Source organism: Narcine bancroftii, chromosome 2 (assembly GCF_036971445.1).
Source record: "Narcine bancroftii isolate sNarBan1 chromosome 2, sNarBan1.hap1, whole genome shotgun sequence".
NCBI lineage: Eukaryota > Metazoa > Chordata > Chondrichthyes > Torpediniformes > Narcinidae > Narcine > Narcine bancroftii.
This window is the reverse complement of record NC_091470.1, coordinates 195,347,811-195,363,681: the sequence shown is the minus strand read 5'-3', so window position 1 is coordinate 195,363,681 and position 15,871 is coordinate 195,347,811. Positions and strand designations below refer to the sequence as shown.

At 45.9% G+C, this 15,871-nt stretch overlaps 1 protein-coding gene across 2 annotated transcripts; it reads left to right on the top strand.

Moving 5' to 3' along the window:
* Nucleotides 1-2,477: 2,477 nt before the first annotated feature.
* Nucleotides 2,478-14,585, top strand: ufsp1 (UFM1-specific peptidase 1). 2 transcript variants are annotated; one of them, XM_069919885.1, is made up of 2 exons: nt 2,478-2,561; nt 12,727-14,585. In XM_069919885.1, exon 2 carries the CDS (start codon nt 12,752-12,754, stop codon nt 13,400-13,402), a length of 651 nt encoding a protein of 216 aa, XP_069775986.1. In that variant the 5' UTR covers nt 2,478-2,561; nt 12,727-12,751; the 3' UTR covers nt 13,403-14,585. The 2 variants fall into 2 exon arrangements, with proteins under 2 accessions (XP_069775986.1, XP_069775985.1); XM_069919884.1 differs by lacking the exon at nt 2,478-2,561 and adding an exon at nt 4,558-4,723.
* Nucleotides 14,586-15,871: the final 1,286 nt, after the last annotated feature.

The window sequence follows — 15,871 nt, the reverse complement described above, 5'->3', positions numbered from 1 at the left end:
GCTTGTACTGTGCTGCAGTGTCCTATGTTCAAGACTCTCAAGGCCTTTAAAACATAAAAGTCCACAAACACTGTGATTAAAGTAAAAACACAATGCTGGAGAAACTCAGTGGGTCAAACAGTGTACTTAATATAGCAAAGATAAAGGTGCATACCCAAAGGCTTAAGGCTTTCACCAAGGTTTGAGCAAAATGTAAGCAGGCATCTGAACAAAACAGTAGGGTTAAGTCACCACCTCCCCCCCATTGATGTGATCTACCAGGATCATATTCTAAGAGGGCTTTCAGAATCACTGAGGACTCCTACCACTCTGCATTCAACTGCACCCGTCGGGGAAGCGATACAAGAATATCAGAGCCAGAAACACCAGGCTCAGGAACAGCTTCTTCCCACAGACAGTGAGAATGCTGAATGACCAAAGGAACTGCTCACACTCACCCTCCGAGACACTCATATTCACAAAACGATATTTATTTGTATTAATGAATACTTGTTCTGCATATGTATTGTTTGTCTGTATGTGTGTTATGACTTGTGTGTCTGCATGTTTTTGCACTGATGGCTGGAGAAGCTGTTTCATTGGGTTATACTTATGCAATCAGATGATAATAAACTTGGCTTGACTGGTTTGGTATGACATCAGAAACCCTGATAAATTTCTACAGAAGTGTGGATGAAAGGGTGCTGACAGGTTGCACCATCATCTGGTATGGGGACACCAATATCCCCGAGTGTAAAGCCCTGCAAAAGGTAGAGGACACAGCCCAGGACATCACAGGTAAAACCCTCCCCACCATCAAGAACATCGACAGGGAGCACTACCGTGGGAGAGCAGCAGTAATCATCAAGGACTCACATTTCTTAGTGCATGCTGTGTACTCACTGCTGCCTTCTGGAAAGAAGTATAGGTGCCTCAAGACTCACACCACCAGGTTCAGAAACAGCTGCTGCCCCTCCACTATCAGATTCTTCAACAACAAACTCAATGGGAGACTCATTTCAGGACTTTTGCAGTTGATTGATTTTTTAATTCTCTCTGTATTGCAGTCAGTTTGTTTAAATTTCTTGTTTACGTGTACATTGTGTAGTTTTTTTGACACTACCATTAAGCGGAAATTCTGTCTTGCCCAGAGGAAAAAAAATCTCAGGGTTGTATGTGATGTCACGTATGTACTCTGACCATAAACCTGAAATCTGCAAAAAATAAGCCATGTTTCAATAGTGCACATTTCAGTGGTGGTCCCGGTGTAGTCTATGGTTGGGATAGCATGGGAAAGTTCAAGAAATTTTAAATATAAAAAAACATAAAAATTTAAATGTAAATATGTAGCACAGTAACAGGTACTTTTGGACAATGGGCCCATGCCACCCAATTACATCCAATTAACCTACAACCCCATTATGTTTTGAAGGGTTGGAGGAAACCAGGGCACCTGGTGGAAACCCATGCAGACCCAAGGGGAATGTGCAAACTCCTTACAGACAGCGTCGGATTCGAACCCTGGTCCCGATTGCTGGTGCTGTAACACATCTGGGACCTAGAGATGCCAGTCTTCAGAACAAGAGGTGTGAGATCAGCTAATAGACGATGCCAGGTGAGATGGAGCCAGGTGAAGGAGAGGGAATTTTGAAATAGAGACTTGTGGGTGTTCGGTTGAAAGCTATAAAGGGGCATATTGGACCATAATTCTCTTTTCTTAATGCAAGAAAAAACTCAGGACTTGCAGCTTTCATAGGAAGCATTCATATTGGCAGCACAGTTAGCGCAATGCATTTACAGTGCCAGCAATTACGATTCAAATCTGGCTCTGTCTTTAAGGAGTTTGTACATTCTCCCTATATCAGCGTGGATTATCCAGGGGGGGGGGGGCTCCAGTTTCCTCCCACATTTCAAAACATATGCAGGGTGTAGGTTAATCAGGTATAATTGAGCAGCACAGACTTGTGGTTGGAAGGCCCTGTATTTCATATAAAAATTATATATGACTAGTGGGTCAGGTCTTTAAACTCTGGAATTTCTAAACTAAAAACCAATAGAAATGGTGAGAGGCAGAGATGATGTTTACAATTTTAAAACAACATACAATACTCGAAATACCCACCTGGTCGGGCAGCACCTGAGGAAGTAAAACCTCGTTTCGGGCGGGAACGAGACAAACGGTGACGTCACCGCAGCTCCAAGGGCGACGAAGGCACTTTGCTGTTGGTTTCCGCGGAAAGGTTGTTCACGCAGGGAGATAGTCACGTGGTGTCAAAACCTTGCCCGCATTGGTTGGCTCCCGGCAACACTGCTTTGGCTGCTGGCGTGTGGCCAGAGGAGAGTACTGCGCGCTCTCTCGCTCTCTTCTCGGTCTGATTGGACGGAACCGGGCGCCGGGCAGGGACTGCGCGCACTCTTCGCATTCTGATTGGGCGGCCAGGGACTGCGCGCTCTCATCTCGCCCTGATTGGTCGGCACCAGCCTGCGCGCTTTCTTCTTCCTCTGATTGGACGGCGCTGAACGGCCATTTTGAGGGGGGGAGGAATGCGGCGGTAGGGTGATGCCGGCCGGCTTGAGCGCAGGTGAGGAGTGGCGTCTTTCTCTGGTTATCCTGGCTGGTCCTCACCATTGGCGACCGGCTCTCTGAGAGGAGGGTCGGGGTATAGGGAGGAGAATGCGGGGGCTTGGGATACAGGGAGGATGGTTTGGGGTGCGTGGGGGTCGGGATTCAGGGAGGAGAATGCGGGGTTTGGGGTGCGGGGGGGTCGGGATCCAGGGAGGAGAATGTGGGGGGTTGGGGTGTTGGGGGGGGTCGGGATACTGGGAGGAGAATGTGGGGGGTTGGGGTGTGGGGGGGTCGGGATACAGGGAGGAGAATGTGGGGGTGCGGGGGGGTCGGGATACAGGGAGGAGAATGTGGTGGGTCAGGATACAGGGAGGACGGTGCAGGGGGGTCGGGGTGAGGGGAGGAGGTTGGGCTCTGGTCAATAAAGTCAACGCTGGGTGCTGGAGAAACTCAGCAGGTGAACAATATATTTTATTTAGCAAAGGTAAAGGTATAATCACCAATGTTTTGGGCTTGAGACTTTCATCAAGGGAAAGGTTAAAGAGGTTAGGACTTTTCATAAAGTATGCTGTTCGACCTGATTTTCTCCAGCTTTGTATTTTTACTCTTTTAATATGTATTTTTTATTTATTTTAAATATTCTATCGTTCTAGATGTCAGTGATTACAATGTGTTCCAGGAAATTATTCCTAACTTCCTGGAATACAGTCTGTAAAAAGATCAGAACAGCAATGAGTGACTCATTCCCATTCCGAAATTTAATCTGTGGCGCCCCTATGCATTATTGCAGACTGTCCATTGTCGGTCTGCAGCAATGGGCTAGTGAATAGGATGACATTAACGTTGTGATGCTGTACTTAGGGCATACGTCACCGTCGACCTATGTCCAGCCACAGGTCGTTGCAGTGTGAACGGCCACTCTGGAAGATAGGTGTAATAATTACTGACCAAAAAAAATCTGTCAGTTCTATGTAAAAAAAAACATAATGGTAAAGTCATACAAGACATTGGTGAGACCAAATTTGGAGTATAGTATGCATTTTGGTCACCTAACTACAGGAAAGATATCAATAAGATTGGAAGAGTGCAGAGAAGATTTCTTTTTTCTTTCTTTCTTTGGCTTGGCTTCGCGGACGAAGATTTATGGAGGGGGTAAAAAGTCCACGTCAGCTGCAGGCTCGTTTGTGGCTGACCAGTCCGATGCGGGACAGGCAGACACGATTGCAGCGGTTGCAAGGGAAAATTGGTTGGTTGGGGTTGGGTGTTGGGTTTTTCCTCCTTTGCCTTTTGTCAGTGAGGTGGGCTCTGCGGTCTTCTTCAAAGGAGGCTGCTGCCCGCCAAACTGTGAGGCGCCAAGATGCACGGTTTGAGGCGTTATCAGCCCACTGGCGGTGGTCAATGTGGCAGGCACCAAGAGATTTCTTTAGGCAGTCCTTGTACCTCTTCTTTGGTGCACCTCTGTCATGGTGGCTAGTGGAGAGCTCGCCATATAATACGATCTTGGGAAGGCGATGGTCCTCCATTCTGGAGACGTGACCCATCCAGCGCAGCTGGATCTTCAGCAGCGTGGACTCGATGCTGTCGACCTCTGCCATCTCGAGTACCTCGACGTTAGGGGTGTGAGCGCTCCAATGGATGTTGAGGATGGAGCGGAGACAACGCAGGTGGAAGCGTTCTAGGAGCCGTAGGTGGTGCCGGTAGAGGACCCATGATTCGGAGCCGAACAGGAGTGTGGGTATGACAACGGCTCTGTATACGCTTATCTTTGTGAGGTTTTTCAGTTGGTTGTTTTTCCAGACTCTTTTGTGAAGTCTTCCAAAGGCGCTATTTGCCTTGGCGAGTCTGTTGTCTATCTCATTGTCGATCCTTGCATCTGATGAAATGGTGCAGCCGAGATAGGTAAACTGGTTGACCGTTTTGAGTTTTGTGTGCCCTTTGCAGATGATGCCGCTTTAGTTGCCCATTCAGAGCCAGCTCTTCAGCGCTTGACGTCCTGCTTTGCGGAAACTGCCAAAATGTTTGGCCTGGAAGTCAGCCTGAAGAAAACTGAGGTCCTCCATCAGCCAGCTCCCCACCATGACTACCAGCCCCCCCACATCTCCATCGAGAGAAGATTTACTAGGAGGCCATCAAGTCTTCCCATTTGGAGCAATCTTATCCCATTAGCTTTGGAATCATGTCAGTATTGGAGACCCTTTTACACTTGCAAGTGGTCCCATGAATTAACTAACAGCTTTAGCACACAATTCAAAATGACAGTGGGGAAAAAAGCAGTGGCTGGCCTGCCTTCCCAGAATGCTGTGCAGCAGTGAACCCCCCCCCCCCCCCCTGAGTGTGCTGTGTATACAGCCCTTTCTCTGCCACACAGCATCCTGATAGGGCAGGTCTGCCATCATATTTTTCCACAGTATATATAAATTGTATGTGATAGAGCTACCAACTTTCCCATGCTGTATTTTCCCACACTGTATAAATTGTGCACGATAGGGCTACCAACTTTCCCACATTATTTAAAAATTATCTGCTATTGCTATTTATTGCTGGCACTTTCCCACGGTCCCTTACAAAAGTTTATATAGGTCGACACAACAACAGGGACTTGATAGTTTAGAGTGGGACTTTTTATTTAAAGTATTGGTGAAATTTGGATTAGGTCAAAATTTTATAAACTGGATTCAAGCCCTATATAATGAATAGAGTTGTGATGAATGGTCAAGTATCTCCAATATTCCCACTATCCAGATCCAGCAGCCAAGGATGTCTACTATCTCCGGCTCTCTTCGTATTGGCCATAAAACCTCTGGCAGAAATTATTTGACAGGATCCAAACAAGAGTTCAGAGTTGACTAAGATGAACATAAGATTTGTCTTCTTGCAGATGACATATTAATATTATCTGACAGAGCCTGAAACCTCTCTACAAAGGTTTCACTTACAACTGGATTATGGGAGGGTCTCTAGGTACAAAATAAACTGGGACAAGAGTGAGATCATATCACTAACTGATGGGGATTATACAAACTGCCAAAGGAATACACAATTTACCATATAACAATTTACAGTACAGAAACAGACCATATCAGCCCTTCTAGTACGCACCGATTTACGTGAAACTCCACTAGTTCCACCTACCCACTCCCATGCCCATAACCCTCCAAACCCCTCATATCCATGTACTCATCCACCCACCTTTTAAGTGACAAAATTGACCCTGCCACAACTACTACTTCCGGAAGATCATTCCATTCAGCCACCACTCTCTGAGTAAAGAATATTACTCTTATATTACTCCTAAAGTTTTGCCCCCAACCCTTAACATGACCCCTCCCAATCTCCCCTACTCTCAGGGGAAAGAGCCTATTCACATCTACTCTATCTATTCCCTTCATAATTTTAGATACCTCTATCAAATCCCCTCTCAACCTTCTACACTCCAACGAATAAAGACCCAGTCTACTTAATCTTACTCCATATTCAAGATACTGCAATCCAGGCAACATTTTTGTAAATCTTCTTTATTTATACCTTATTTATATCCTTCCTATAATTTGGAGACCAGAACTGCACACAGTACTCCAAACTTGGCCTCACCAAAGCCTTAAGTAGTCTCAACATCACCTCCCAGCTCCTATATTCTATGCTATGATTTATAAAGGCCGGTATACCAAAAGCCTTCTTCACCACCCTATCTACATGGGAATCCATCTTCAAGGAATGGTGAACCATTATTCCAAGATCCTTCTGTTCCTCAGCATTCCTCAGTGCCCTCCCATTCACTGCATATCTCATATTTTGGTTATTCTTCCCAAAATGAAGCACCTCACACTTATCTACATTGCCCACTTTTCCAAATAGTCCAAATCCTTCTGTAATCCTTCACTATCCACAGCTCCCCCTATTTAGATGACCTAAGAAACAGGATCAAGTACTTGGGGATTAAAATGGATAATTATTTAAAGAATTTATACAATTTATACAAGATGAATAAAAATTGCTTTTTCTCTGGAAAGGTAAGCCAGCCAGTATCTCATGGAAAAATTAACTTGGAAATATCATACGGGAAGGTTATAACTCCCAAATTCTAAATATTACTAGTGGGTGGCCCAGATGAAATTTGTCACTTCCCTCTTTGATGGAAGAGACAAGCCTTCATGGGTAGAAATTGAACTGCACAAAGTCAGAGAGAGAATAGCAGAAGATTTTGTATATAAATGGGACACGAGTGGCAGCTATACTGCTCCTGCAATAACACACATAACCAGACGGGTTGAGCTCAGTGAGCAGAATAGTTTATTGCAGGCTGTTGGCCTGCACTTATACTCCCAGCCCAGACCTGGCTGAGAACCGCGCTGGAGGCCGCTGACATCACCCGGGCGTCACGTGGTCCCCCAGCACGGGTTTCTGAGCCCTGTGTTGAAAGGAAGGGAACCCCCCCCCCCCCCCCCCGACGGCGCCTTCCTTCCAGCACAGGGCTCAGAAATCTGCGACTGTACGAGGGGTCATACAGGGTTCTGTAGTGTTCCGGCTCGACATTCATGCTGGACATTGAGGCAGATGGGAGCTGTTTACCATGGACAGGCTGAAGCCAACACACCTTGATCCCACCGAGCCAGTGGTCATTGCTCAGCCCAAGAAGCGAGGCCACCTGGCAAATAAGGACATTGGTGCCAGTTCTGGGGTGGGGGGGTGGGTGTGTGGCGGCTCACCACAAGGCAGGCGAACCGGCCCTGCTTGTAAGGCACCAATGTCCTTTTTCAATTTCGCCGGGTGGCGTCGCTTCTTGGGCTGCGCAATGACCACGGGCTCGGTGGGATCAAGGTATGCTGGCTTCAGCCTGTCCATGGTAAACAGCTCCTGCCTGCCGCCAATGTCCAGCATGAACGTCGAGCCGGAACACTACTCAACCTTGTACGGCCCCTCGTACAGTCGCTGCAGAGGTGCTGCAGTCAGGCCCCACCGAACGAAAACATACTCCGCAGAAAGCAGTTCACCGGGAACGTGAGACGGGCGGATGCCATACCTGGGTGGCAATGGGGGTTCAAACAAGTCCAAGCATGCCCTGAGGTGAGGAAGTAGTTCGTGTGGCAACCGCTGGGGATTGTGAGGTGCGTTGACGAACTCACGAGGTATTGCCAGAGGCACACCGTAGACCAGCTCAGCTGATGACGCCTGTAGATCTTGGGAGTGGAGCGGATGCCCAGGAACACCCAAGGCAGTTTGTCCGCCCAGTCGGGGTGTGCCTGTGCACCCTTCGAGCCTGCTCCGCCATTCAATGAGATCATGGCTGATCTTAAAGTTCAGTACCCCGTCCCCGCTTTTTCTCCGTAACCCCTAATTCCCTTATACTGAAGAAATATATCTAATTCCCTCTTAAATATATATTAAATGAACCTGCCTCTACTTTCTGTGGCAATGAATTCCACAGATTCACCACTCTCTGGTTAAAGAAATTCCTCCTCATCTCGGTTCTAAATGGTTTGCCTATTATCCTTGAATCATGGCCCCGGGTTCTGGACTCCCCCACCATTGAAAACATCCCTTCTGCATCCATTCTGTCCAGTCCTGCCAGAATTTTATATGTCTCTATGAGATCCCCTCTCAATCTTCTAAACTCCAGTGAGTACAATCCAAAATTGCGCAATGGGTGCATGTTCTGTCCCAGCCTGTGATCTGCTTCCGCAGCCCATGCCATACAAACGGTTCTGCCACCATCCGGACTGTGGACCTGATGGACGGATGTGAAAGGTCGTGGATGTGATGTTAGACCTGCCCGCGCCACTGCTGGGGAACCACTGGCTGGGTGCCCAAGGAGATATCGCACAGGATGGTGCCTTCACCGCTCGGAGTCGGGAGACCTCGGAACCGCAGGCCCGTAATGGCGGTCTTGAAAGCCCTCGTTTCCTCATATTCCTGGTCCCAGGCGAGCTGGTCGAAGTCTAGGCCAGGCGTCAGCGCGCGGATGGCCGGTCGCGAGAGCCTATCGGCAACCATATTCTCCTTCCCCGCTTTATGCTGAATGTCCGGCACGAAGGAGAGGTGACGCTGCTAGTGGGCCGACCAGGGATCGTTTGCCATCGCAAGCTCCTGGGTGAGGGGTTTATGGTCGGTGAAAATGGTAAAAGTCCTTCCCTCCAAAATATAGCGGAAATGCCGCACCGCCAGGTACATGCCCAGTAACTCACGGTCGAAGGCACTATACTTGTGTTCCGGCGGGCGGAGCAGGCAGCTGAAGAATACCAGCAGCTTCCAATGACCATTCACCTGCTGCTCCAGGATGGCACTGACGGCTGTGGCAGAGGCATCAATAGAGAGTGCCATATGTAGGTGGGCGAGCATGGTGATCTTTGCGAGGGTGATCTTGGTGGCCTCGAATGCAGCCATTAACAGTGGCCAGCCTGGTTGTTTCCCTGAAATAAGCAGGGCTGACGACACTTCCGAGCTTTGGCTCCCCAGCGCTGGTGGTAGAAGCAGAGGCCTGAAGCGGATGCTGTGGCCTTGATTATGCTCTTGGGTCCCCCTGCAGGGGCTGGGTGCTCTATAGCAGTGCTAGAGGCGGGCTGGGTGTGGTCGTGCCCATGCCTCGTGACCTGCTGGACCACTGAGCCCTCCGGGAATCGTGCGAGCCATAGCTCTTGGGCCTTCTGGGCGACCTTCCTCGGGTCGGTGAACCTCTCCTGGACCAGCAGTGGCCGGATGTCCCCAGACATATGGTCGAGAAAGATGTGCTTGAAGAGTGGGCAGTTGGTGTGCTCACCATGAGCGCGACCATCTCGTCCATTAGCTCCATCGGGGACCTCTCCCCCAGGGCATCGAGGTGTTGCATCCGAGGGGCATGCTGGATCCGAGGGACCCAGTAAGCACACGCTTAATGGTCTTGTATTTGTCCTCAGCAGGTTGGTGCTGAACAAGCTGCAGCACACATCTTGCGATGGCCTGGTCCAGGGCAGTGACCACATGGTAGAATTTGGTCATGTCTGACGAAATCTGGTCGAGGTGAAACTGGGCCTCTGCGTGGCCGAACCAGGTCTCCGCCTTCTGAATCCAGAATTCAAGCAGTTTTACGGCTATGGCGCTGATCCCAGGCTCGCTTGTGATGGGTTCAAAGAAGTTTGAACCAGTCAGGGTCACCAATTGTAGCAGCGGCCACACTGCTCCTGCAATAACACACAACCAGATGGGTTGAGCTCAGTGAGCAGACTAGTTTATTGCAGGCTGCTGGGCTGCACTTATACTCCCAGCCCAGACTTGGCTGAGAACCGCGGTGGAGGCCGCTGACATCACCCGGGTATCACGTGGTTTCCCCAGCGCGGGTTTCTGAGCCCCGTGCTGGAAGGAAGAGAAACCCCCCCCCCGAAGGTGCAATTTTGGCCGGCTGCAAGCAGGCCTTGTGGTGAGCCGCCACAACACTAAATTTATTTCTTGTGGAAAGGAAGCACCATTAATAAAGTCTATTTTGAACATTTGGCACAAATTAAACAATTTAATTGGATGAAAAAGAAAAATAACTCCAAAAATACCCTTGATTCAAAATAGATTAATTTCTTTTAACAATGGATAATAAAATTCTACATGCGTGGTCCTGTAAAGGGATCAGATATGTAGAAGATTGTTATGTACAAGGATAATTAATTTCATTTGAACAATTAAAAAATAAATACAGTATTCACAATAATACAATCTTCCGTTATATTCAATTAAGAGTTTTTTTAAAGATGAATTTGGACTATGATTCTACCAGAGTGCAGTGAAATTGAGATATTGATTCATATGGGGATCGCATCAGTAATGTATTTTTTACTTCAATCAGGCATTCTAAAACGGGAGTTATACAAGTCAAAACAAAGAATTGGTCTGACATGTCAGGATTGCATGACTTGTAAAATTAATGTAAGATATAGGCGGGTGCAATATAATTTTTTTCCATCAGCTCTATCTTACCCTGCAGAAGTTGCATAAATTAAATTCTAATATATTAGATATATGTTTTAGATGCGGGAAAGAAGCAGGTACCTTTTTACATTCTACCTAGTCATGCTGTAGTCCAGGGGTGGCTAACCTTTTTATTTAAAGTTTTTAATTTTGAGATACAGCACGGTAACAGGCCATTTCAGCCCATGAGTCCATGCCACCCAATTAACCTTCACCCCCGGCATAGACTCGTGGGCCAAAATGGCCTGTTACCGTGCTAAAAAATTAAAAGATTGGCCACCCCTGCTCTAGTCTAAAATAAAACCCTTTTGAGAAAATATAAGAATTTTATTAAACCAGATTATTGGGAAACAATTGCCACAACGTCTATAATTGTTTCTCCGAGGAAATTTTATGGACATAAGACCTAGAATGGGGCGAAGTACTAATGAGAATTTCTTAAAATTGCATTGTGTTGCAGTGGCTCGGAGATGTATTGCAGTCACTTAGAAGTCTGATTCCCATCGGGATATAGGCTGATGAAATGCAGAAATGCATATTTGTGTTCCCCTGGAGAAAATTACTTACAATTTAAGGAAGAAGTATAATATGTTTTTGAAGGTGTGGCAGCCATATTTGCACAATGCAGGGTTGAATACTTAAGATACTTCAACTGGTTTTTACATCCCTGTTCATTCCATATTCAAGATCCAGGCAAGAAAAAGAAAGAGACTTTTTGGAGTGGACACAAGATCCTGACCGCTCCTTTTTTCCTTTTTTCTTTATTTCTTTTTCTTCATTCACTTTTTCTTTCTCTTTTTGCTATTTTCCTTCTTCTATCATGGGGTTTTAATTGGGGGAAGGGGAAAGGAGGGATGAGGTTATTTCGAATCATGCGTTTTTTTTCACTTTATGTATTTGTAATTATCAATTTTTGATACTTGTTTAACCACAAAATTAAAATATTCAAAAAAACACAACAGGGGCTGAAGGACTCGTACTGTGCTGTACATAAAGCTTAATTATGTTATAATTCATTTTGTTCAAATATAAGATCATAATACATTGATCAAGATTTGGGCGGGTCCACTATTGCTCAATGTGTCATGATGTCACCGCTAGAAGGCAGAACAGTTCTAATCCTGGCAATAGCTCCTTGCAAGTGTGAACATGTGCAGTGACCCAGTTAGGATTGGTCAAGTACGAACAGCAAAAGCGCTATTCCTATCCTGGGACACTGAACAGCCAATTTTAGTGGGATGCAAGTGTAAAAGGGGCTAGAAGCAGAACTCAAACTGTCCCTGCTGCCCCAGAGTCCAAGCCAACCAATTTAAACAAAGCCTAATCACCAACATTTATTCCCAAGATTCTACTGCTCACCCACACTCTCAGAGAATAATCCATAATGGCCAATTAACACACCACAAGCACATCTTTGCGATATAGGAGAAAACGAGCACCCAGCAGAAAAGCGTGCAGTCACAGAAGGAACGGGCAAACTCCGCAGGTCGGATTGAATCTGGGTCACTAATTCTGTGAGGCAGTGGCTCCACTTGCTATACTACCGTGCTGACATTGCATATCAGAATCAATTTATTGTCACAAACATGTTATGAAATTCATTGCTTTGCAGCAATATCACAGTCCAAATTTGCTATAAGTTACATTTCACAATAAATAGTGCAAAAAAAGTAGGGGAATGTGTGGTATTTTCTGTGGTTCACTGTCTATTCAGAAATCTCATGGCGGAGGGAAAGGAGCAGTCCTTGAGTATTCATCTTCAGGCTCCTGTACCTCCTTCCTGATGGTAGCAGAATGAAAAGGGCATGGCTTGGGTGGTGAGGGTCTTTATGGATAAAGGCTGCTTTCTTGAGATGTCCTCGATGGAGTGAAGTCTGGTGCCTGTGATGTCGCTGGCCAAGTTAACAAATCTGGAGTTTATTTCCTGTCTTTTTCATTGGCATCTCTGTATCAGACAGTGATGCAATCAGTCACAATGCTCTCCACAGTACACCTTTAGAAATTTTCGAGTCTTTGGTGACATACCAAGTCTCCTCAAACTCCTTGCTAAGTATGGCAGCTAGCCAGCATTCTTCAAGATTGCATCGACATGGAGGCCCCAGGACACATCCTCAGAGATGTTGACGCCCAGGTATATAAAGTTCTTGACCCTCTCCACTGCTGACCCTTGATGAGGACTAGTTCATGTTATATAGCATGCTATTGTAGTGTGACTGTTTCCAATTGTTAACACAAGATATGTCTTTTGCCAGGTTACCAGAGGGTTGTGAATTAATCATGGAATTGGTGAAGAATATTCATTCTGGTCTCCCCCTTCCCGAGTCGGAGACTGACATCCATCGTCTTTCCTTGATCCGAGGGGATTACCTCTATTATCATTATGGCTGTGATGGCACGGATGACTGTGGCTGGGGCTGTGGGTACCGGACCATGCAGACCCTCTCCTCCTGGATCCTTTTGCAACAGACAAACAGAAAGAACCACAGGGTGCCTACCTTGAGAGAGGTGCAAGAGGCGCTTGTGGAAATGGAAGACAAGCCCTCCAGTTTCATCAACTCCAAGACTTGGATCGGCTCTTTTGAAATTGCCTTGTGCATCGACAAATTCTACAACATTCCCTGCAAACTCATCCACGTGCGGCAAGGAGGTGAACTGCTGCAGAAGGTGGAAGAGCTTTACTCGCACTTTGACACATTGGGCTCGCCTGTCATGATGGGTGGAGACAGTGACAGTGCTTCAAAGGGAATATTAGGAGTTTGCACAGGATCAGAGAACCACTACCTCCTCATTCTGGACCCTCATTATTCTGGAAAAAACCTGGACAAGGAGTATGCTCAAAGGAAAGGCTGGGTTGCCTGGAAGAAACTTGACTTGTTTGATCAAAACTCCTTCTATAACTTCTGCCTTCCTCAATGCAAAGGTGTGTAACTGGAAGCTGTTGACCTCAGTGTTCCCCTTCTGCCCCTGTGAAGATATGTATTGACAGAGCAACTTCATGAAGTAGAGTTTAGATGATAGACCACCAATGTGAGTGGTTATTAACTTATCCAAATAATGGAATCTAATTATCATGCAGGATCATCCATTGCTTCTGCCTTCACAAAGTGTATCATTCCTCACTGCAAAGTAGTTTCCTGCGCTATATTAGGTAATCTAGTGCTGGACTCTGGATTTTGTACAATCCTCACCATTGTTTCCAACAAAAGGTATTAGCCGATGAAGGTGCTTTCATTTAAATTGGACCACCAGCTTCAGAATTGACTGCCCAAACTGACATGGGTGAGGGGAATAAATCAGCAAGTAGCACTGGTGAGACTCTCACCAAGTTGCCTGTATGTGAGAGTACACTGTTGTAAAAGATATGTTAGCAACACAATTTCTCCATTTGTAGCTGAGTTGGCATAAGGGCAGATACCACACACATTCCAGATCCAAGTCATCCACCAAATATAAAGTGAAAACTGAATATTGTAAAATGCTGGAAATATTCAGCCGCTCAGGCAGTATTTTGTGTAGAGGAAACCTGTTAACATTTCAGGGATTTGCTGCCTTTTATTCTTGCCACGGATACTGCCTTGACTTGCAGAATAAATCTCACTAACTCTCAGTGCAGGAAGCAATTGGCCTATCTCACCATGGCTGGCTGTTTGAAAGGGAGATTGCTTGGGTCCTTGGACTTGTTGTTTTCCTATATTTGTCCAACTCTCTTGGAAATGTTCAACAGAATCAATCTCCACCATCTTGTGGGAAATTGGGGACCAAAAAAAATCATCTCCCATTTGGATCTATTGACTGCAATTTTGAATGTGACAAATAGAAATGAACCCACCAATTCTATCAACACCCATCATTATGATGTCTCCATAAATGTTTAATATAATTTTTTTAAAATTAGACCTGCAGCACATTAACAGGCCCTTCCAGCCCAACAGTGCTGCCCAATTGACCTACAACTCCCGATACATTTTGAACGGTGGGAGGAAACTGAAGCCCCTGGGAAAAACGCACGGGGAGAACGTACAAGCTCCTTACAGACAGCCTAGGATTCGAGCCCCGGTTGCTGGGCCTGTGACAGCACTGCGCTAACCATTAAACTAACCGTGAAGCCTGTTATTCCAGAATTTTGTTTTTATTGCAACCACAACTTAATTTATTACATTTTATGAAAAGAGCTGATACACACGTCACATGGTATCTTCAGTTATTTTTAAACCAGTGTTGGATGCTAATAGAGGCTGATATAAATTTCAATGCAAATGACATTGCCAGATGGGATGCCAATGTACTTCCAGAAAACACTTGCATAGTAACTGATAGGTCCACTCCAGATTTGTCTTCTGTTCATGGAAATGTTTTCCTGCTTAAATTATTTTTTTTCTGCTCTCATTGCTTATTTGTATTGGTTCATTTGTGGGTTTTTTCCAAATCATGTTGCAGTTGAGCAAACCTGCAGATTGGAGCGCGGTTAACACTATTACAGCACCAGTGACCCATAAAACATTACAGCACAGTTCAGGCCCTTCGACCCACCTTGTTCACATCCCACGCTGTCCGTAAGGAGTTTGTACCATCTCCCAGTATCTGAGTGGGTTTCCTCCCACCCTTCAAAACATATGGAGGTTTGTAGGTCAATTGGGTGGCATGGGCTTGTGGGAAGAAGGGACTGTTACCGTGCTGTACATCTAAATTTAAAAACCATTCAGGCCATTGACTATTAAACAATTTCCATCTAGCCAGAATTATTCAAATCAAATTTCCCAGCTGCATTGAATCATGCTTTTTACATCTGCATTGTGGTTGGAGTTTAAAGCCACGTCTTGGAGATTTGTGTTGCATAGCAACTGCCGTTCTGTATTTGTCATTGGTTTTGGACTATTTATAGATTACTCCCAAAAGGCGAGAAATAGGGACATTGATTTATTTTCAGAACAGCTAAGCGGGAGGTATCAGTCCTTCCAGTTCTCCGAAGGTCAGCAAGCATTTGAAGGAACCAGACTCGTTGGCCTGCTGGACCATTGTGAATGGTGCTTGACCCAATGTCAGTCAATTGCCATAAATTAATTTATCTGCAGACAAACCGATGTTGTTACCTAATCTGATGTTGCATGCTGTCTTCGTTAATCATTGACTTGCCAACTGGGCTGGTCCAGCTCATGAATTATTTTTTGTTTTAGGAAAGGTTGATGGATGTGCGAGAGAATAGGTTTGATGGAAATTGAGGTGTGGGGGTGATGTGGATCCTGAGATCTGGCAAACTTATGGGCCATATGGAAACTTAACTGCCCCCAGCCAAGATGGGAAAGTGCTGGTGTTTAGAGTTCGAGAGTTGTACAGCACGGAAACAAGGCCCTTTGACCCTGCTTCTCTACCTAAGATTAGTCCCATTTTTCTGTCCAT